The sequence below is a fragment of the Mytilus edulis genome, chromosome 13, assembly GCF_963676685.1.
Source record: "Mytilus edulis chromosome 13, xbMytEdul2.2, whole genome shotgun sequence".
In the NCBI taxonomy this organism is placed as follows: domain Eukaryota; kingdom Metazoa; phylum Mollusca; class Bivalvia; order Mytilida; family Mytilidae; genus Mytilus; species Mytilus edulis.
In genome coordinates, this window is record NC_092356.1 from 68,435,420 (window position 1) to 68,458,086 (window position 22,667).

The following is a 22,667-nucleotide window of genomic DNA, read 5'->3' on the forward strand; positions in this document are numbered from 1 at the left end:
GAATTATGCTAATGTGTAATGAGAAAGCAATGCATATGTGATAATTTGGCTATTTATTTAAACTGTTGCTAGGCAACCTTCCTTTCACCGGAACATAAACAAAAATCATAGTTTTGAATAGTTTCTATAATAAGGCTATCAATGATGTATATATAAACTTATTTGGGAAGGGGGCCAAAAGCGCCTCTTATCATACCTTGTCCTTTATTCGTTCAGTGTAAGTTCACTTGTATTTATATGTCTTTTGATTGAGTTAAGTCATTTCAATTGATATGTGTCTTTCTATGTTACACTACTGATTTAGATTTGTTGGAATATTAGTACCTATTAAAACTTTTAAACCCACTGCATTTGTTTGCACCTGTCCTATGTCAGAAATCTGATGCTCAGTAGTTATTGTTTGTTGATGTGTTGTCTTTTGTTTCATGTATTATATATATATATATATTAGACCGTTGGTTGTCACGTTTGAATGATGTTACACTAGTCATCGTAGTGCTCTTTATAGCTTTCTGTTCGGTGTGAGCCAAGCCTCCCTTTAGATGACCGTATTGTTTTACGATATTTAATTTGGCCTTGGATGATTTGGAGGTCTATTACGTTCAAAATGCTCTTATTGTTTTGTCGTATTTATAAATACCTGATAAATACCTGATATTAAAGTATTTTAGATGGAGCATCCCGGATGAATGCAGGAATTTGTTAGGGATGCACGAAATTTGAAGTGTTTTTATTTACTACCACTACCGATGGATGTTAAGTTTATTTAGAAAGTGAGGATATTGCAAGAATGTTTCAATAGCTCGTCTATTGGTATGTCATTTTGTGTTTCATTGTTTTAATCAGGTATATGATTTATACTGATTAAAATCATATGACAATATTGACTGCTGTACCCATTTTTATCTACTTTTTTATCTATGATGTGGGTTCGTTTTACTCATACATTTTTGTCAAGATAATGGAATTCAATGCAACTGCCATACATGTGAGATCCGGTTTAATTCACATTTTTTTTCATAAGAAAATGTCTTTATCAAGTCAGGATTATCGCAGATTTCCATTCGTTAATTGTATTTAAGCTTTAGATTTTGCCATTTAATACCCTAAATATCCTTTGGATATATAGATGTATACCTCCTCCCATTTATTATGTTTAATTTCTGTATAACGCGTAATGATATTATACTGTTAAAAGTATACTAGCTAACGAAGATACACCAATACAAAAACAAAGTGAAATCTGGAGACTAACATAAACATCAAATTCATGACAAAAACTTGTTACTTTTAGCATTGGTATAACTGTATATTGCATAATGTAAAACCAAACACCTATCAAGTTGAATGAACACGAGTGCATGTGCTATATTGTTTTGATTTATTATTTATCACTTTATGTGACTAATAGACCAAATGTTAAAGTCGCCTTTATACTTAAAGTGAAAAGGAAATCGGGGTCAAGTGATCTACTTGAGAAAGACGTGTTGTCCTTACTTTAAATCAGAAAGATAACTATTATGGACCTAGCTTTTACAGTCAGCACATCAAATTGACATGTATCTTGAGCAGACGATTCCAGCTCGATAGTCATGCACACCCAACTTTTCATCAAAAGCATTTTCACAACTAGTGTAGTTTGAAATCGCAAACATAGGATTATTCAAAAACTAGAGGCACTAAAGAGCCTGTGTCGCTCACCTTGGTCTATGTGCATATTAAACAAAGGACACAAATGGATTCATGACAAAATTGTATTTTGGTGATGGTGATGTGTTTGAAGTTCTTACTTTACTGAACGATTTTGCTTCTTACAATTATATCTATAATGAACTTTGCCCATTAGTAACAGAAGACTATATTTGGTAAAAATTTACATAAATTTACCAAATTAATGAAAATTGTTAAAAATTGACTATAAAGGGCAATAACTCCTTAAGGGGTCAATTGACCATTTAGGTCATGTTGACTTATTTGTAGATTTTACTTTGCTGAACATTATTGCTGTTTACAGTTTATCGCTATCTATAATAGTATTCAAGATAACCAAAAACGGCAAAACTTCTTTAAAAATTACCAATTGGAGGGCAGCAACCCAACAACCAGTTGTCCAATTTATCTGAAAAATTCAGGGCAGATAGATATTGACTTGATTAACAATTTAACTTCTTGTCAGATTTGCTCTAGATGCTTTGGTTTCATAGTTATAAGCCAAAAACTGCATTTTACCCCTATGTTCTATTTTTAGCCGTGGCGGCCATCTTGGTTGAATGGCCAGGTCATCGGACACATTTTTCAAACTAGATACCCCAAAGATGATTGTGGCCTAGTAGTTTCAGTGGAGATTTTGTAAAAGATTACTTAGATTTATGAAAAATGGTTAAAGATTGACTATAAAGGGCAATAACTCCTAAAGGGGTCAACTGACCATTTTGGTCATGTTGACTTATTTGTAGATCTTACTTTGCCGAACATTATTGCTGTTTACAATTTATCTCTATCTATAATAATATTCAAGATAATAACCAAAAACTGCAAAATTTCCTCAAAATTACCAATTCAGGGGCAGCAACCCAACAACCGATTGACCGATTCATCTAAAAATTTCAGGGCAGATAGATCTTGACCTGATAAACATTTTTATCCCATGTCAGATTTCCTCAAAATGCTTTGGTTTTTGAGTTATAAGCCAAAAACTGCATTTTACCCCTATGTTCTATTTTTAGCGGTGGCGGCCATCTTGGTTGATTGACCAGGTCACGCCACACATTTTTTAAACTAGATACCCCAAAGATGATTGTGGCCAAGTTTGAATTAATTTGGCCCAGTAGTTTCAGAGGAGAAGATTTTTGTAAAAGATTACTTTAATTTACGAAAAATGGTTAAAAATTGACTATAAAGGGCAATAACTCCTAAACGGGTCAACTGACCATTTTGGTCATGTTGACTTATTTGTAAATCTTACTTTGCTGAACATTATTGCTGTTTACAGTTTATCTCTATCTATAATAATATTCAAGATAATAACCAAAAACAGCAAAATTTCCTCAAAATTACCAATTCAGGGGCAGCAACCCAACAACCGATTGACCGATTCATCTGAAAATTTCAGGGCAGATAGATCTTGACCTGATGAACATTTTTACCCATGTCAGATTTGCTCTAAATGCTTTGGTTTCTGAGTTATAAGCCAAAAACTGCATTTTACCCCTATGTTCTATTTTTAGCCGTGGCGGCCATCTTGGTTGGTTGACCGGGTCACGCCACACATTTTTTAAACTAGATACCCCAATGATGATTGTGGCCAAGTTTGGTTTGATTTGGCCCAGTAGTTTCAGAGGAGAAGATTTTTGTAAAAGTTAACGACGACGGACGACGACGGACGACGGACGACGACGACGGACGCCGGACGCAAAGTGATGGGAATAGTTCACTTGGCCCTTCGGGCCAGGTGAGCTAAAAAGGGGACGAAAGATACCAAAGAGACAGTCAAACTCATAAATCTAAAACAAACTGACAACGCCATGGCTAAAAATGAAAAAAGACAAATAAACAACAGCACACATGACACAACATAGAAAACTAAAGAATTAACAACACGAACCCCATCAAAAAACTAGGGGTGATCTCAGGTGCTCCGGAAGGGTAAGAAGATCTTGCTCCACATTTGGCACCCGTCGTGTTGCATATGTGATAACAAATCCGGTAAATAGTCTAATTCGGTAGGTAACATTCATGAAAGGGAAGGGGATTGTATTTACGACATAAGGAACATATCCGATATCATTTGTGAAACAGTTATTCCATTACGGTCAACCAACTCGTGATGGCGTCCGTAAAATTTACGAAGGGATGATTTCAACTTCACCATTTGGAACTCTTGGTTTAATAGCTTTCTTGTGTGCAGCAACCCTCTATCAAGAAAATCATGATAGGAAAAGCAAGCACGGGAATATCGTATCAATTGGGAGATATATACCCCGTATGCAGGTGTTGCTGGAATGTTGCTACTTAGAAATGGAAAGTTCACAATTGGAAAGCTGAAATCATCTCTTTTGTCGTAAAGTTTTGTTTTTAACCGACCATAATTGTCAATTTCTAGATGTGAGTCAAGATATGAGGCCGATTTAATAAGTATTGCAATATGCATTGTGTTTAAATACAATATCAGTATTTAGTTCTATTTTAATCTTTAATCAATCCTAATTCTATATTACTTTTGAGATATAGTTTTTCATATGTGACGTAATTTTTCTGCTGTTTCAGAAATATCAGATATTCAAATGTGACGTAATTTTTAATGCCTTTTCACCATCGTATGTGACGTAATTTTAAAGCCTTTTCACCATCGTATGTGACGTCATTTTCCTAATTTACTGCGTTGAGGCCTGGACTGAGTCGGGTGTGTCTATTCTGTGTTGGTCATTCATTATGTATTCGTGTTTGTTTTATGTAATGAGTTAATACTTCAGTTTCATTATGTATATCTGTTATATTCATTTGATAAAATTTACTGTTTGCAATAGCATTAATTGTGCTAAATAATAAGGATGGACAACCCAAGCATAAAAACTTAGCCGTATTTGACACAACCTTTTTCAACTTTTGATCTTCAGTGCTGTACAATTTTGTACCTTTTTTTGGCTTTCGATCTTTTATATCTGGGCGTCACTGGTGAGTCTTGTGTGGACAAGGCGCGTTTTTGGCGTATTAAATTTTAAACCTGATGCTTTTTGTTATTCATTAATCATGTGTTTCTTTGTCTAATACGTTTTCCTATTTATTTGTATTGTAGTCCTGTAATATTATGTTGTCATTTCTATGTTATATTTAACATTGCCATTAAAGTGCGAGGTTTGGCATGCCACAAAACCAGGTTCAACCCACCATTTTTTCCTTTAAAAATGTCCTGTACCAAGTCAGGAATATGGCCATTGTTATATTATAGTTCGCTTCTGTGTGTGTTACAATTTAACGTTGCGTCGTTTGTTTTCTCTTATTTTTGAGTGTAAATTGACATTGCGATAAGACGTGTCACGGTACTTGTCTATCCCAATTCATGTATTTGGTTTTGATGTTATATTTGTTATTCTCGTGGGATTTTGTCTGATGCTTGGTCCGTTTATGTGTGTGTTAGTTACATTGTAGTGTTGTGTCGTTGTTCTCCTCTTATATTTATGCGTTTTCCTCAGTTTTAGTTTGTTACCCCGATTTTGTTTTTTGTCCATGGATTTATGAGTTTGAACAGCGGTATACTACTGTTGCCTTTATTTAACTGTATCTGTAGTATCCTTTATCTCTAGCTCGATTGGATAGATGCGTTCCACAAAGTCACCAAATTTTGAATTATTTAGTGAAAGAACATCATCTATATAGCGGAAAGTAGACTTAAAGGATATTGCTAAAATTTTATCTTTATTCCTAAGAAGTTCTTGCATGAAGTCAGCCTCATAATAATAAAGAAACAAGTCGGCAAGTAAAGGGACACAGTTTGTTCCCATTGGAATGCCGACAGTCTGTTGAAAAACACGTCCCCCGAACGTAACAAATATGTTGTCAATCAAGAAATCAAGCATCTTGATGATATCAGTTTCAGAGAATTTTTTTGTTTGAATCAGAGTGATCTTTTACAAAGTAATCTGCGCTAATAGCATTTCAGATTTTAAATCTGTCTTTGTATTTATTCAAATAGACCCATGCTCTCTATCATCAGGTGGACAAACATTTCATTATTATAGATTATCGTTGATCACATCAACGATATTGATTCTCTCGATTGAGCAGGTACAGCGAAAGTGAGACAAGCAATCGAGTTGAGGTGATCAACGATAATCTGTGTATCGCTGTCCTGTTCTATGATGACGTTGTTAATTTCATTAACAACGTACACGTGCTCCCTTAGTTTTTAGCGACAATTTTCAATATCACTCTTTTCACATATATTTGAGAAAGGAAATTATCGTTATAATGGCTTTCAAATGAAAATACCTTAAAAACGATATTATAGATTATTCTTGTTTTACAAAACAAAAAACGCACAAGACAATACCTACATAAAATATTCATCTCAAAGTCACAGTAGCCTTTATCGTTAGCTGTCGCATACATCTTTCATAAATTGAAAGGTATCCTCCACCGTCAGTTGACCAAAATACCTTTCAGGGTATACTCCTTATTTTGCATGGATTAGCACAGCCAAGGGTTCATAAATTTACTTCTTGGTTTTGATTGTTATTGTCTCCTACAACTTAAGCTTAAATAATAAAAAAGAACAACAATATCAACCATGAATAAATACACAACACTATTTTTTTTTTAAACTTGCGCATCTAAATATAGATTTAAGACAACTGAATTAAAATCATTTATTCATATATTTTTAAAGTTGTTGACAATGCAATGTACTACGTCCAATCAATTGTATATACTGAATTGAATGCTGGAGATGTAATATTATGGAGGTTCAACTGACTACCACATGACTGCGATATCATCTGCAAGATAGAATTATATGAAAAATAAACATAATTATATAAACACATATGCATGAAACAAATCACTGTTTGTTAGTGTAACCAATGTTTCAGCGCGTTGATGTTGATTCATAATGTTATGAATTGGAAAATTACATAATCGTATATATCGTTCAAATACAAAACATGGTTGAAGAGCACGAAATCCGGAATTGACAGTTCATTATCACAGGTACAATGTAGAGGAAGAAGTAAACGTTTAATGTAGTTTTTGTCTGGTAAGCACAAGTTTCTAAAAAAAAAAAACAAAAAAAAAAAAACGACAAGAACAAACCAAAACAAATTGTCGGTTAAAAAAGCCAGCCCTGTGTTTCTCCTCAAATATTTCCGTAAATTGACCTTATGATACAACCAATTTAAAAACAACATGCATTATAAGTACACATGTTTTTTTAAAGGCAGTTTTACATTTCTAGATAAACAATATTCATCTACTCGTCTGAGATTTTAAAGAAAAGCGATCCATTGTATAAGTTTTTCTCTGGTTATCGAGATAATTTGAGTTCATTGCAATTATAAATCTGTTGACCACATCGATAAATCATAGTTGAGAGATTGCTATAATAATGGCTTTATTGTATGACAACACAAATGGCGTCACCTGCTCCATTGTGATATTGTCATTGTATTCATCATCGTTTTACCAGTAGTGACAAGGACTCTCAATATTTTTATTTCACTCATGTCAAAAAACTTCTTTTTCTGGCATATACTTTTATGATTTAACTTTTTATTGTTTAGAAGGGTGTTATTTCTGCTGAGTTTGTAGCCCAGTCAACTTTTCAATTGCATTTATCATTATGACTTAATCACTCGTAACGAAATATGTGTGCTATATTTGAATCACAACGTATTGATTCTGTTGTAATTAAATCCTGTCCGCAAACTTAGGTCCGTTTTCATTGATAAAATCAGATTTCAGCGGACACGTTGGTGATATGCCATGAACAAAACAAATGTAGAAAAATGACCGAACCGACTTCGTCTCTGATCATATGACCAACTCAATTAGTTCATTTCAGATTTATTTCTTCTCTTGCAGATTGTTTAATTATCTTCCAGGTTTAAACCGTTGTTTTTTGTTTGTTGAGTGATAATTTTCTATTGCAAATATCCTATCCCCTGTTTTATACTATTTTGTGTTTTTATGCAGGGATTGAATCGTTTTCACATGAATAGAATAATAAATCTGTGTACACAAAAGACTGATTGATGGCAAGTAAAGTCATACTTTCTTATGACTTGATTTCAAATTATTAATACAGGCTGCTACATTTTATTTTATACTTGGAAGCAAACTAAATCACGATTTTAGCGTCTTTCAAAAAAGTTTGATGTACCAACGCTAAATATCTGCACCAACTTGGATCATGTACAAAATCAAGAATAATGCGCAAACAGTTTATTTCAAAACTGACATTGTGAAAGTGCCCGTATTGATTGTATAGATAAAAACATCACTCAAATATTGTATAAAATACATTAAATCATACCTAGTGTTACAATACGTGTATTTTTCAAACAACAAAATATATAAAATTATTTATCAAACTAGTGCAAATAGTATTTACTGTAAACATACCTCAATAACACCACTTTGACAAGATGTCATTACTCCAATATTATTAGTAAATCTTACACTGTCCCATTCACCTACAGGTGTATATGGATTCAGCTGATTACAATTGTTGATGACCTGTGTGAACAAGTGTGTGAAAGGTCAGATAATAAATTATAAAATTTTAACAAATAAAACAAAAACACAATAGAAATTTTAGTACAGATATTACAGTTGTGTCATAAATGTATCGAGTAACAATACAATCCACTAACAATTTAATTGTCGTCTGTCTAGCTGCTTATTCTAACGAAAAATTTGTTCATGTTCTTATTAATCAGTCCTCCATGAAACAAACTGTATGAAACATGTGTAAATGAAGATTTCCGTTTTTAAAAAGATGACATAAAATTAAAGATAACTAGTCTAGTATTGAAGTAAAAGTATTGTTGTGAACCTGCAGCCCTCTTCGCCATCCAGAAAACGAAGGCGCTTGACAATGTTTGATTAGAACTGCATCTGCTGAATTGCCACCACAGCCTTTAGCGCCTTGCTGATGTAAAGCTTTCCCTACAGCCAAATCCATGAGTAAGCCAAGTTTATTGCAATGATGCTCTGTTAAAAGTAGATCACATTTTATTGCCAAAAACAGATTATTACACATTTTATCAATTACATCTTGTAACGAAATAGTATACTATGGATGAATATAGTTATCAAAGGTACCAGGATTATAATTTAATACGCCAGACGCGCGTTTCGTCTACATAAGACTCATCAGTGACGCTCAGATCAAAGCAGTTAAAAAGCCAAACAAATACAAAGTTGAAGAGCATTGAGGACCCAAAATTCCAAAAAATTGTGCCAAATACGGCTAAGTTAATCTACTCCTGGGCGTAAGAAAATCCTTAGTTTTTCGAAAAATTCAAAGTTTTGTAAACAGAAAATTTATAAAAATGACCATATAATTGATATTCACGTCAACACCGAAGTGCTGACTTCTGGCCTGGTGATACCCTCGGGGACGAAACGTCCACCAGCAGTGGCATCGACCCAGTGGTGTAAATAGTTATCAAAGGTACCAGGATTATAATTTAATACGATGAACACATTTGAATTTAGACACATTTAAGTTGACGATTGAGAATATTCATACAATATAGCTTATCAAAGACATCTCTTACATGAATAAGATAATGACAGTATGACTTTCAACTGTGTTTTATTTCTTACTCTTTATGAATTTGAAGTTTACAACATGATGTTGAATATTAATATATATTTCATTTTTTTTTTATTATTATCAAACAACGATTATGCACTTGCTGTTTATAGATGTGGTCACTGGCACGGCTTTTTCAGTGGAGATTTCTGTTTATTAGTACCCAAAGATAAACGTTTGTGAAAGTAAATTCGTGTATTTTCATCTTTTCGTGGAAAAAGGAGCAACATTTATCAGATAAAGGTTTTCTACCTATAATATTATCTAATTGTCAACTTCGTAACTGTTATAATTCAATCCAATTTCTTAGTTTAAAATAATACTGGGAATATCTTTAGCAGTGATAAGTTTCCTGGTATAGCTTTAGCATTTCTTTAGCAGCAATGTGTGTGCTTACCTTTTACAGTTTGCTGCAAACGTGACGGTAACATAGCTAAAACATATCAAGCATTAAATACATATATGTTTCTTCATTTGTATACCATTCTATTAAGACATTAATACGCAGTTAGAGATAGGTCCAATTTTATTTGTAGTTCACAGGTTAAAAATCAGAAAATTGCTAAAATGAAACCGCACTTGAAACAAAATCGACAAAATTATGCCAAAAAGATTTGAAATAAACAAAAAGCAAAAGCAAAATAAAAAAAAAAAACACTAGACAGTCCTCAAAACTCGAAAAGATGAACATCAAATAAGACATAATTATCACAACTGCTACATTAATTAAACAGATTTTAATGGACACCGATGACCGCACACATACTGTATTCCTCTATTTATTTCGGTATTTACCAGACCTCATAATACAAATTCAAAAAACATTTTATAACAGACCTTGAACATATAAGATGTAAAAACTATTGAAATGTGGTTTTTTGATTGGAAATCAATATCCTCAAAATATCTAAAAATAAAATTATATAACTTTGCAAAACGTCCTTTTCTTTTGCCTTTAAGTCTTATTGACGATTATCAACTAACCAATTAGTAAAGACAATCTTGAACATACGATATATATGTATATATATACATACATTTGTGTATATAAAAGAAACATGATGTATGTCTCGCTGAAGCAGGTGATGATACGGGGAAAAATTACCTAGAAAGACAAACTAACCATTGATCAATATATAACTAATTTGGTGGGTGAATGTTTACATGGTTGTTGATCCTTTATCTTTCACTTTCTATACGTTTCTACAGGGTACATTTTAAAAACTATTATTTAACAAATTTAAATGACGAACTTAAAAGAAAGATATTGAAACCTTTAAATGACAGCACTGATTTTTAAATTTGGTTTTCTTTTTTGTTAGTACTTTTTTTTTTTAAATACCTGTTTAGTTATATATGACATATTGTCATCAATTTCATTAATTTCACAAATCACAAATGTACTTACGCATAGATCCTAAGCCCGATATATGTGTTGTTGCTGCATAATATACAAAAATGAATGCAAAAAGACACAAGTAAAAATGTTTACCAGTTAACAAAAACAAAACAAGTTTTGCCTCTCTTTTACGACATAGGAGTCTAAATTAAAAAACAAAACAAATGACTGTTACATGCATGTCTTTTAAAGACAATCTGCTAACATAGCATGCTAGATCAATGTATTAAATGTCCGGGAAAAAAGAATATACAAATAAGTATAATTGCAATTTACTTTGAAATAGCGTGCAGTAGTTATGAGTACTAATGTATATATTTTAGTGGTCTTTGTTTAACTGAACTTATATGAGTCAATACAGATAAGAGGATGTGGTATGAGTGCCAATAAGACTAATCTCCATCGAAGTTACAATATATAAAAAAAGTTAAGAATTATAGGTCGAAGCACTTCAGCGAATGGGAATAATTAATGTATACGTTGTTCTATCCAAACACTGTCACAGATAGGAGAAGGCATATTATCCGCGTTGGAATGATTTTCAATAGAAACATGCCAATATAAAGTTTAGATTTTTGAAAAGACTCATCGTTGTAATAATAAATTCGACTATATTCAACCTACCAGCAGGTGTTGTCGACACTGAAAATAAGACCAAAATATTCAGTTGTTAGCTACGAGTTGCGTATTCTATATATATATAGATATATATATCACTAGCACCACAGACAACTCGCCACAAAAGACCAAATGACACAGAAATGAACAACTAGAGGTCACCGTATGGACATCAAACATGAGCAAATTCCATACCGTCTAGTCAGCTATAAAAGGCCGCAAAATGACGACCGTTATAAAATTCAAGCCAGTAAATAAACATATGTAAATAATAATATATGTACAAAATTATGAACAACGTTTGTTCTTATTAATACAGTAAATTGCAACTTTAGCTGTACTCCCCTCTCATTATTTGAATTTCCAAGCTATAATGTTTATTATTCCTGTTCCTTGTTTTATGCTGTTCGTTCTCAAGTCCAGCAAATATAAAAAAAGCTTCAATTTGTTTATTTTCTTTTGTTACCTTTTCTGACATCTGACTCGGACTTCTCTTGAACTGAATTTTACTGTGCGGATTGTTATGCGTTTACTTTTCTATATTGGCTAGAGGTATAGGGTGAGGGTTGAGATCTCAAAAACATGTTTAACCCCGTCGCATTTTTGCGCCTGTCCCAAGTGAGGAGCCTCTGGCCTTTGTTAGTCTTGTATCATTTTTAATTTAAGTTTCTTGTGCATAATTTGGGGTTTAGTATGACGTCCATTATCACTGAACTAGTATATATATTTCTTTAGGGGCCAGCTGAAGGACGCCTCTGGGTGCGGAAATTTCTCGCGGCATTGAAGACATATTTGTGACCTTCTGCTGTGCCTATTCTATGGTCGGGTTGTTTTCTCTTAAACACATTCCCCATTTCCATTCTCAATTTTATACAGATACTACTGGATATTACATTTGTTTGAAAAATATGGTGATCCTGGATATTGAAAAGATTAAGTAAACAATTAAAAGCATTTTTTCGTATGTACATGAGAAATCGCAATCTTTTTGCCGTCTAATTTTTGATAAATAGCATAGAAAATGATTTTTTGTTACATGTACCTGTTTGACAATTACGTCCAGTATATTCTATCTGACATTGACAATAATAATCAGTCTTTCCGTTGTAACATGCGCCACGTCCATTGCAAGGATCTGGACTACAATCTGTATAAAAGAAGGTATAAAAATAAATGTTCACACGTTTAATAATTTCTTTAACTATTATACAATGTCCAAAGTGTCTTGTGACATAAAGCGCTACAACAAAATTATATTACTTACGTTCTGAAAAAAATATATCAGCGTATTATTCTATCGAAATCACAAGTTATTTAACTGATATTTGTTCAATAAATTGTAATATTCTTAACCCACACTTCAGAAAAATGCATTAAAATATAAAAGATGACGATATAAAATCAATGTCCTGGATTTATGTGTTTCAACACCAATTCAACCAATCAGCCTAGAGAACATTTCTACATGTTGCTCTTCTCAGATAATAGGTATTCGTTTTTATTTTGATATTTTTTTTCAAATTCACAAGAAGGATACTTTCCTGAATAAAAAGTATATTTTGATCATTTGAAGAACCTATTTTCTTGTCCATTAATTTGCATTAAAAATTAAAGGTAGATGTAGCATAATAGTTATCAAAAGTACCAGGATTATGATTTTATACGCCAGACGCGCGTTTCGTCTACATTAGACTCATCAGTGACGCTCAGATCAAAATAGTTAAAAAGCCAAATAAATACAAAGTTGAAGAGCATTGAGGATTGTTCAAATATTAGTATGATAAACATAATTAAATCCGTCAGAAAATCAGTGTGCCGTTTTTCGATAGTTTCAGGAACATTGAGATGCTAGTAATGATGGTGCTTTTGAACATAATAAACCTTTAATTTCAACGTTTGTAATTTGTTTTAGAGGAACATATATTCCTGATTCGAGCATCATTGGAGAGATACTAGTGCGCATTTGGTGGAGTAAAATTGGTGGTTAGTAAATGTTATGACAGCTTATACGATTCATCGAATGAGAGGTTTGCTAAATATTGGCTCAGTTTGAAATAAGTATTTACGATCTTAAATTAAACTTCCAGTACAGTTCATCTTAATGTACTTAACATTTGGATTCCTGCGAGTTAAACAAATGTTGTTCACTGTTCGAAGAATAAACTAATTCACAAAATAAAAATCGAATCCCTTGTTTCTGAACTATTGGTTAGTACAAAAGACGATGGGACATAATTGCGAATGAGACCAGTCTCTACCAGATATCACATTACGTAAACGTTAACAGTTATAGGTAAATGTACGGCCTACTGTTTGTCGATCTTTGTTGATTTCAATTGCTTAACCTATTTTTCGGAACATTGAACGAATTATTTGTGTTTTTTATCCTTTTGACAACGGATTTTTAGTATATCAACTATTCTTTGTGTTTGTTTTACATAGTTTATCTGTCACTATGAAAGACGAAAGGAGGCAGATATGCGGTTAGCGTCATTGTTTGTACAAGTTAATTTACATTTTAAACAATCACAGAGGATATTTTGATAAAATTTTAATTGGTTCGGACGTAAGATTAAATCTTCTTGTATAATAAAAAAAAAACACCTTTCATAGACCAAATGGTAATATTTTCATATGCAAAGAAATGCTCATATTCAAATACAGTATTGTCAGTCACTATTATTTCTCATTCAAGGCTATGTGCGATGGTAAATTCATTGTAAAACAATATCTCTTTTGCTTCTTTATATTACTTTTCGTCTTTTTCCTTCAGTCCTTACCACACTGAAAGATTGAAAGATTAAAAAAAAATGCAGATGTAAATTATACTCACGACTCACAGCTAGATAAAAAAAATTAATTAAATGATAGATAAAAAGATAAGTTCAAAGAAAAATAATATGTTTATTTGACGTTTGATTTATTACGTTTCGTATAAACATACATGTTGCATGAAATAATTTATACGGGATGATATTAATTGCAGATAATATGATCAAATTCACCTTTTCAAGTTATGATGATTGCTACATAGAAGGATAACATAATAGTCTGTATGATATCGTTGTTAGTGTATTCAATAATTAAATGATCGTGGCTGTTATATACAAATCATTATTTTCTTAATCCATTTTTAACAATTTCCATCTTGAACTTAAAGAAGCTTACTCACGTGCAGCACATGTTTGTCCTGTATATCCTTGATGACAGGAACATGTAAACCCGGTCTGTGTATTATGACAGATACCATTCCCGTTACATGGATCGGGAGAACAATCTGAAAGATGTCATACAAAAGGTTAAACACGTACATATTTAAACTAGATAAATATAAGCTTTGATAATTTGATAGGTTTACGTCTTCATGCAAGGGAACATAATACTAGAAGTTTAATTAAACGAAAAAGTATGCCATGTTCTGAATTTAAAACGTGTAACTTAATATTTCTTCTTTTATAATCAAAATGATTTAACAAACAAATATATGCAGTGTAAAAGAGGGACGAAAGATACCATGCAGAGGACAGTCAAACTCATAAATCGAAAATAAACTGACAACGCTATGGCTAAAAATAAAAAGGGCAAACAGACAAACAAAAGTACACATAACACAACATAGAAAAGTAAAGAATAAGCAACACGAACCCCACCAAAAACTAGGAATGATCTCATGTGCTCCGTAAGGGTAGGCAGATCCTGCTCCACATATGGCACCCGTCGTGTTGCACATGTTATAACAAACCCGGTAAATAGTCTAATTCGGTAGGTACAATTCATGAATAGTAATGGGATTGTAGTTACGACGTAAGGAACATATCCGATATCATTTGTGAAACGGTTATTCCATAACGGTCAACCAACTCGTGATGGCGTCCGTAAAACCTACGAAGGGATGATTTCAACTTCACCATTTGTAACTCTTGGTTTAATAGCTACATTGTGAGCAGCAACACTCTTTCAAGAAAATCATGATAGGAAATGAAAGCACGGGACTATCGTATCAATTGGGAGATATCTACCCCATTTGCAGGTGCTGTTGGAATGTTGCTACTTAAAAATGGAAAGCTTAAATCATCTCTTTTGTCGTAAAGTTTTGTTTTTAACCGACCCTCATTGTCAGTTTCTAGATGTAAGTCAAGATATGAGGCCGACTTAACTGTATCTGTTGTATCCTTTATCTGTATTCCGATAGGATAGATGCGTTCAACATAGTCACCAACTTTTGAATTATTTAGTGAAAGAACATCATCTATATAGCGGAAAGTAGAGTTAAAGGATATTGCTAACTTCTCTTCTTTCTTCCTTAAAAGTTCCTGTTTGAAGTCAGCCTCATTATAATAAAGAAATAAGTCGGGAAAAAGAGGGGCACAATTGGTTCCCATTGGAACCTGTTTGATGAGACTACGCAAGGAAAGGTGGTCTCATAAGACAGGTGTTCTTTTTATACAGGTTTAATCTATATGACATGCCTTACAGAGGTGCGTAATATTAATGGTTTTTGCTTAATACAGGTGGTCTCTTAAGCAGGTTTGATTGATACAGTTAGAAAGAACAGGGAATAGATATGAAAGTGAAGTGAAATACAATACTGATTACTAACGTAATTGATGTTATTATTTACATAATATAATTTAAAGATTTAGATGAAGTTCTCAAGAAGGTATAGCGTAAGAATCATGAACAAAGTGACAGATAAATTTTTCTATAAATAAGACTGTTTGTTTTCCCGTGTGAATGATTTTATACTAGTCTTTTTTTGAGCCCTTCAGCTTATTGTTCGGTGTGAGCTTAGGCTCCGTTTTGAAGACTGTACTTTCACATATGATGTTTTTTCCCTTTACAAATTATGACTTGGATGGAGAGTTGTCTCATTGTCACTCATATCACATCTTCTTATATCTATGTAGCACCATTGCTAATTATTATTATTATTATTATTATTATTATTATTATTATTATTATTATTATTATTATTATTATTATTATTATTATTATTATTATTATTATTATTATTATTATTATAATAATGATAATAATAATAATAATAATAATAATAATAATAATAATAATAATAATTATTATTATTATTATTATTATTATTATTTGTGATAAAAAAAACTGTATTGACGTGTCCATAATATCCATATACTTACGCATGACGCCTGAAAATAATTAAAACAATAGTTTAAAAATAATTTGAAATTAAAGACTTTTAAAAGAAACAAATTGTTGATAACTCTTAAATACAAACTTTCAACATCAAACAAAGCGTTTAGTGTTGACAAATATACAACCCAATTTGTCTTAAACAAATCGAAAAATGAATAAAGATTAGTAGAAATGTTGCGAAACGTTCAAGCTGTATTGATCCTATGTCATGTATATCTGTTTATGGCAACTACTACATGTACACCTTAGGAAAGAAATACTAAATCAAAATGTTCACAACATATATAATAGAGATGTCAAACAAAACAAATATTTAAAACAAAAAGATAATTGCGCTAAAAGAAACGATACCCGGCTTGCAATTTGGTACGCCAGACTTTATAAGAATTATCAGTGGAGCTCGTTGCTTAGATCCGTCTAAATACTTCGTCTCTGTATAAATTAGTGAGTTTTTCTAATTTGATTGAACAACACAATACACCTCGAGTTGTTAAATATATATATCTATTTAGTACTGTTTTCACTCAACTTACTGCGTTCACAATTTTGTCCTGTGTAGCCGGCATGGCAATTGCAAAAGTAGCCTTGTTTGCCGTCATAACAACTTCCACGACCCTTGCAAGGATCTGGTAAACAATCTAAAACAATAAAGGTAGTAATATAAAGTTCATAATTATCCAGTTGAACAATGCTAATTTTAATATCTGTTTGGGAATCACTTATACAAATACTCGTTTCTTACATTATTGTTATTACTGACGCATGTCGGACGTGTATAGTTTGACTTTCCCTCTGGTATCTTTGGTCCCTCTTTTTCAATATCACAATTGAAAAAAAAATGTTCTCTCAATAAACATGGTATTGATGAATAAGGCGTACTTAAAATACAATAACATTGTATTGTCCTTCCAGTATTCAACTTAAAGTTCGAACATATAATGAAATATTAAAATAGAGACAAAATATACTTAAGGAACCTTCAAATTCATAAGTGAAATTGAACTGATAACGCCATGGCAAAAAACGAAAACAAATCAAAGAGACAAAGAACAGTACGCAAATAACATATAAAACTAAAACCTGAGCAACACGAAACCCACAAAAACCTGGCGAGATTGCAGGATCCGGAAGGGTGAGCAGATCCTACTTCACTAGTGGCAGTCGTCGTTTTGTAATGTACGTATTAGGTAAAATAGGTGTGATACATAAGATGTGAAAAAGATGTGACACAGTCGAAAGAGCAAAATGTACTTACGATTGGCAACTGTAATAAACAAAAATAAGCATCAAAACAGGTAAAAGCACTTGAACATATAATACTGTGTTATAACAATTTTTGCTAATTGACGATCACGTTATTCATATATAATATTCATTGTAAAACTTATTTACTTGGGTGAGACATTTTTGAATTCATCGGTTTATACCATAAATAGTGTCTTTCAAAGTTGAAAAAATATAACAGGCGATGTATTGCTACAGGAAATCACAATTAGTAAGTAAATACAGTACGTATTGGAATCATGTCTACCAAACTGTGCTATACCAATTATATTATTAATCACAGTACCATGTGGTATACACTTTCAGTAGGTTCGAAAAACTAAGGATTTTTTTTTTTATCCCAGGAATAGATTACTTTAGCCGTATTTGGCACAACATTTTGGAATTTTTGGTCTTAAATGCTCTTCAACTTTGTACTTGTTTGGCTTTATAACTTTTTTGATCTGAGCGTCACTGATTAGTCTTATAATGACGAAACGCGTGTCTGGCGTATTGAATTATAATCCTGGTACCTTTGATAATTTTTTACACCACTGGGTCGATGCCACTGCTGGTGGACGTTTCGTCCCCGATAGTATCACCAGCCCAGTAGTCAGCATTTCGGTGTTGACATGGATATCAATTATATGGTCATTTTTTATAAATTTCCTGTTAACAAAACTTTGAATTTTTTGAAAAACTAAGGATTTTCTTATCCCAGGAATAGATTACCTTAGCCGTATTTGCACAAATTCTGGAATTTTGGGTCCTCAATGCTCTTCAACTTTGTACTTGTTTGGCTTTATAACTATTTTGACCTGAGCGTCACTGATGAGTCTTATGTAGACGAAACGAAACGAAATCCTGGTACCGTTGATAACTTTGTTTCGAACATTCAAAGAACAAGCATGACTTTTAACAATCCTAAATGAATTTTATTTTCTGAAAATTTTTTAGTAGATATTTTTTACGTGAAACAATAACCGAAAGTACAATGGAATGAAGAAACAGTCTAACCTGTATTGCATTGCTTTCCTGTATATCCTTTATTACAATGACACGTATAACCTGATGGACTATTCAAACAAGTTCCTTGTCCTGAACATGAATCAGGATGACAGTCTGTTGATTAGAAAACTTAAGGTTTAATTTCACCATTAGTATATTTATAATCATCTACGTTTCGGCAAAATTACATAATTGTATATAGTGTATATTCTTGATACATTACTTTTACGTTTGCATTTTACAATTCTTTTTTTGTTGTTGACAACTTTGGTTCTTTTTAGAATGTAATTGAAAGCTTCTCCTTCAAAATTTACAATATCAACCTGTTATCATGTTCCGTTCATGCAAATTATTAAAAAGGTATAATGTTATTGTTATACCACTATGTTTAGTATTTATTTTAAAATCTCTATAACATTCATGTATTTATTCATAGCAAAAGCGTCCTGTAAAATGTCACGAACGTACGTCGATTGTAACGTCAAGCTGAATGTAGATGAAGTTTCTGTATGTTATTGCACGTATACATCCGACATTTCGAATCATAAATATATGGATAGTGATATAAGTTTGAAGTTTCTACATTGTATTTAAAGATTGTTCTTTATTGCAGATCGAAACAAGATTAATACTCACAATCAATAACTGAAATAGTAAATAAAAAACAATGCTAAATCGTCATATAAGCTGCAATAAAAACCCAATAGATTGGCGCACAGATAAAAATCATTATCAACACTAACAACAAATCAAATAACAAAAAACAACAGAACAACAGAAAACACTAAAGGAAACAAAATCAAAGCACAAAATACGATACTTAATGCTTAATAATGTTTATACATAGTGGTATAAAATAACGGCAACAGTAGTATACCGCTGTTCAAACTCATAAATCCATGGTCAATAAACAAAATCGGGGTAACAAACTAAAACTGAGGGAAACGCATTAAATATAAGAGAACAACGACACAACACTACAATGTAACACACACATAAACACACCAAGCATCAGACAAAATCCCACGAGAATAACAAATATAACATCAAAACCAAATACATGAATTTGGGATAGACAAGTACCGTGACACGTCTTATCGCAATGTCAATTTACACTCAAAAATAAGAGAAAACAAACGACGCAACGCTAAAATGTAACACACACAGATACGAACTATAATAAAACAATGGCCATATTCCTGATTTGGTACAGGACATTTTTAAAGGACAAAATGGTGGGTTGAACCTGGTTTTGTGGCATGCCAAATCTCCCTCTTTTATAGCCATGTGAAATATAACATTAAAATAACAACTGAACACCACAGGACTACAATATAAATAAATTGGAGAACACAATTGACAAAGAAACACACGAACAACAGCCAACAAAAGGCAACAAGTTTAAAATTTTAATACGCCAGAAGTGCATTTTGTCCACACAAGATCTACTAGTGACGCCCAGATACAAAAGTTTGAAAGCCGAAACAAGCACAAAGTCGAACAGCATCGAGGACCAAAAGATAAAAAAAGTTGTGCCAAAAACGGCCAGGTTTTTCTGTTAGTTACCAGAACATCCCTATTATTTAGAATAATTTATACTTTTGCAAACAGTAAATTAAAAAACACCTTTTTTAAAATACAAATATGCAGAACGAACATTTTGCTAGACTATAACATCTCTTAAGTAAACTTGACCGTATATGGATTTACCCACTGATATCAGGTCCAGTTTCGGAATATAGCTCCCGTATTGTTTAAGTGAAGAGGTTAATTTGCAATAACACGGCGTAACTATAATAAGAATATGTAGGACAGCATAGCAAACCTACAAACTATTCAATGTTGCAAACTTAGTTTAAACATATTTATTTAGATGGGGTTGGAAAACAGTTATTGCAACTTATTTTAATCCTTTCCCAATTTGAGGGTGCGAGTGCTGCCTTGTAGCGGCATTAACCTGCTCTTTTTCGAAATCTACAAGGGTGTCTTTTTACGTTCAAGAGATATTGCTCTTTTTTAACACGGGCCAGCTATTTATCATCCCCTTCCAACGGTCCATAGTCGTTTCTCAAGACCATACTCGCAAACTTCTTGTGGTTTAAAGCAAAGAAATAATAAGACAAAAAAGAACCAAATTTCCACTAAGGCATATTTTAATTAAGTATATATACACATGGAAAAAAGTATTGCAACACCAAATTGAAATTGAAATTAAAAAAACACTTTTCATTTTTTTGGGATATAATTTGGTAAAATAGAACTAGTTAAACATTATTTAAGTATCACCTGAGTTTAATAAAAAAATATCGACTCGATAATGTTTTATCTGCACATGCAGCTACTCTACCCGTAAACAGCAAAACAGTTGTTTTTATCCTCATTGTTTTCAACCCTTTAAATAACCAAATTTTTAAAGTTATGTAATTGACATCTTATAATGGGTCCTGGACAACTCTTAACTGCAGCAAGATGGCAGATTATCAGCATAAGGGAAGCAGGGATGTCGCTGTAAAAACTGCACGTTCTGTTGCAATTTTGGTCATCACCATTTCTCTATAAGTCGTTTTGAGAATAAATCAGGCAATAAATGCTGTAAAAGACATTCCGAGATAATGAAGACCCCCTATACCATTTGCTAAGAAAAATCAAGCATAATGAAGGTTGGTCAGAAGGAAACCCATTGCATACAAGACAATCCTAAAAAGAGAGTGGTGGCCATACAGGAGCCTTTTAACAAGAACTGTTCGAGATCGACTCATCGCTACTGGTTATCGTGCGATAAGACCATTTCGGAGACCTTTGCTAACGAACAGACACACAGTTTTCCGTATCCAATGTTGTGCAAAGTTCGCCAAAGTTGGAAATTAGCATCGTGGAGGAAGATCCAATGTTCAAATGGAATTCGGTTCATCTTCCTTGGCACGATCGTAGCCCGGATTTCAACCATATCGAGCATATTTGGGACACTATTGGGCGGAAACTGCGCGAAAGGACACCCCAGTTCAAACCCATCATGAAATAAACAATGCCCGTCATCAGAAATGGTTGCTGCTACCTTAGCAACAAATTAGTCGATTTATGGCAGGAATCAGAAGACGTTTAGATGCGGTTATCCGTTTGGATAGAGGCTGCGCACAAAGTACTAATTCTTTGGCGTATAACCATCAACCATGATGTGAACAGTCATCTAAGGAATAATTTTGAAATGTCTGACATTGTAATGTTCGACTACAGTAAAAGTTGTAAAATGCATTTTTTTGTACAAAAAACACTCCATTTTGGTATTAAAATTGTGGTTATATAAATCATTTTTTTTTTCAAACATTTTTTGTTCGTTTCAATGCCAATGTTATCATAAACTATGTTTCAATAATATTATACACATATTTTATTATATTTCATCCAAAAAAAGAGGCTGATTTTTCAAGTTTAAAAAAATCAAGGTGTTGCAATACTTTTTTCCATGTGTATATATACCTTTATTGCATGTTGATCCTGTATACCCATTTTGACAGAAACATGAAAATCCAGATGGACTGTTTGTACAATGTCCATTTCTATTACACGGATCAGGCTGACAATCTGTAGGAATAGAATAAGGAACTGTTAAATCAAACTTAATTATAATTTAAAGATCTGTTAGACATACATTAGTAAGAAATACTAGTGAAATAGGGCTGTTAAAACTTTTCATTACAAATTGAACATTTTACAGTTCCAAGTTAACACTTACTTCTCAGTTTAAATTATAATGTCCCATGTAATATCATTCGCTTCTCTCTATCTCTTTCACATCTCGTTGTCAATGACATTTCTAAGTCCCATATTTCAAACATTTCGCAGTTATTATTCAATTCAATTCAAATTCAAACTTCTAAATATACATTATTTATCTGG

The 22,667-nt window shown here is 32.5% G+C and overlaps 1 protein-coding gene across 1 annotated transcript; it reads right to left on the reverse strand.

Annotated features, from left to right (window-relative positions):
* Positions 1–6,351: 6,351 nt before the first annotated feature.
* Positions 6,352–22,325, reverse strand: LOC139500502 (uncharacterized). Its single transcript, XM_071289243.1, has 13 exons — positions 22,248–22,325; positions 17,755–17,763; positions 17,033–17,137; positions 16,484–16,492; positions 15,439–15,643; positions 14,503–14,607; positions 12,373–12,477; positions 11,337–11,354; positions 10,722–10,754; positions 9,711–9,746; positions 8,549–8,706; positions 8,116–8,229; positions 6,352–6,494 (listed from the first exon to the last, which is right to left on the reverse strand). The coding sequence occupies exons 1-13, from the start codon at positions 22,323–22,325 to the stop codon at positions 6,405–6,407; spliced, it is 1,065 nt and encodes a 354-aa protein (XP_071145344.1). The 3' UTR covers positions 6,352–6,404.
* Positions 22,326–22,667: the final 342 nt, after the last annotated feature.

Coding starts and splice junctions, on each gene's coding strand:
- LOC139500502 (XM_071289243.1), bottom strand. CDS start 22,325: ATGGACATTGTACAAACAGTCCATCTGGATTTTCATGTTTCTGTCAAA. Junction 14,608..15,438: donor TCTAGAAACTGACAATGAGG/GTCGGTTAAAAA, acceptor GACATCTTTCAG/ATTGTTCTCCCGATCCATGT. Junction 8,707..9,710: donor TTTGCAGCAAACTGTAAAAG/GTAAGCACACAC, acceptor TACTTTTAACAG/AGCATCATTGCAATAAACTT.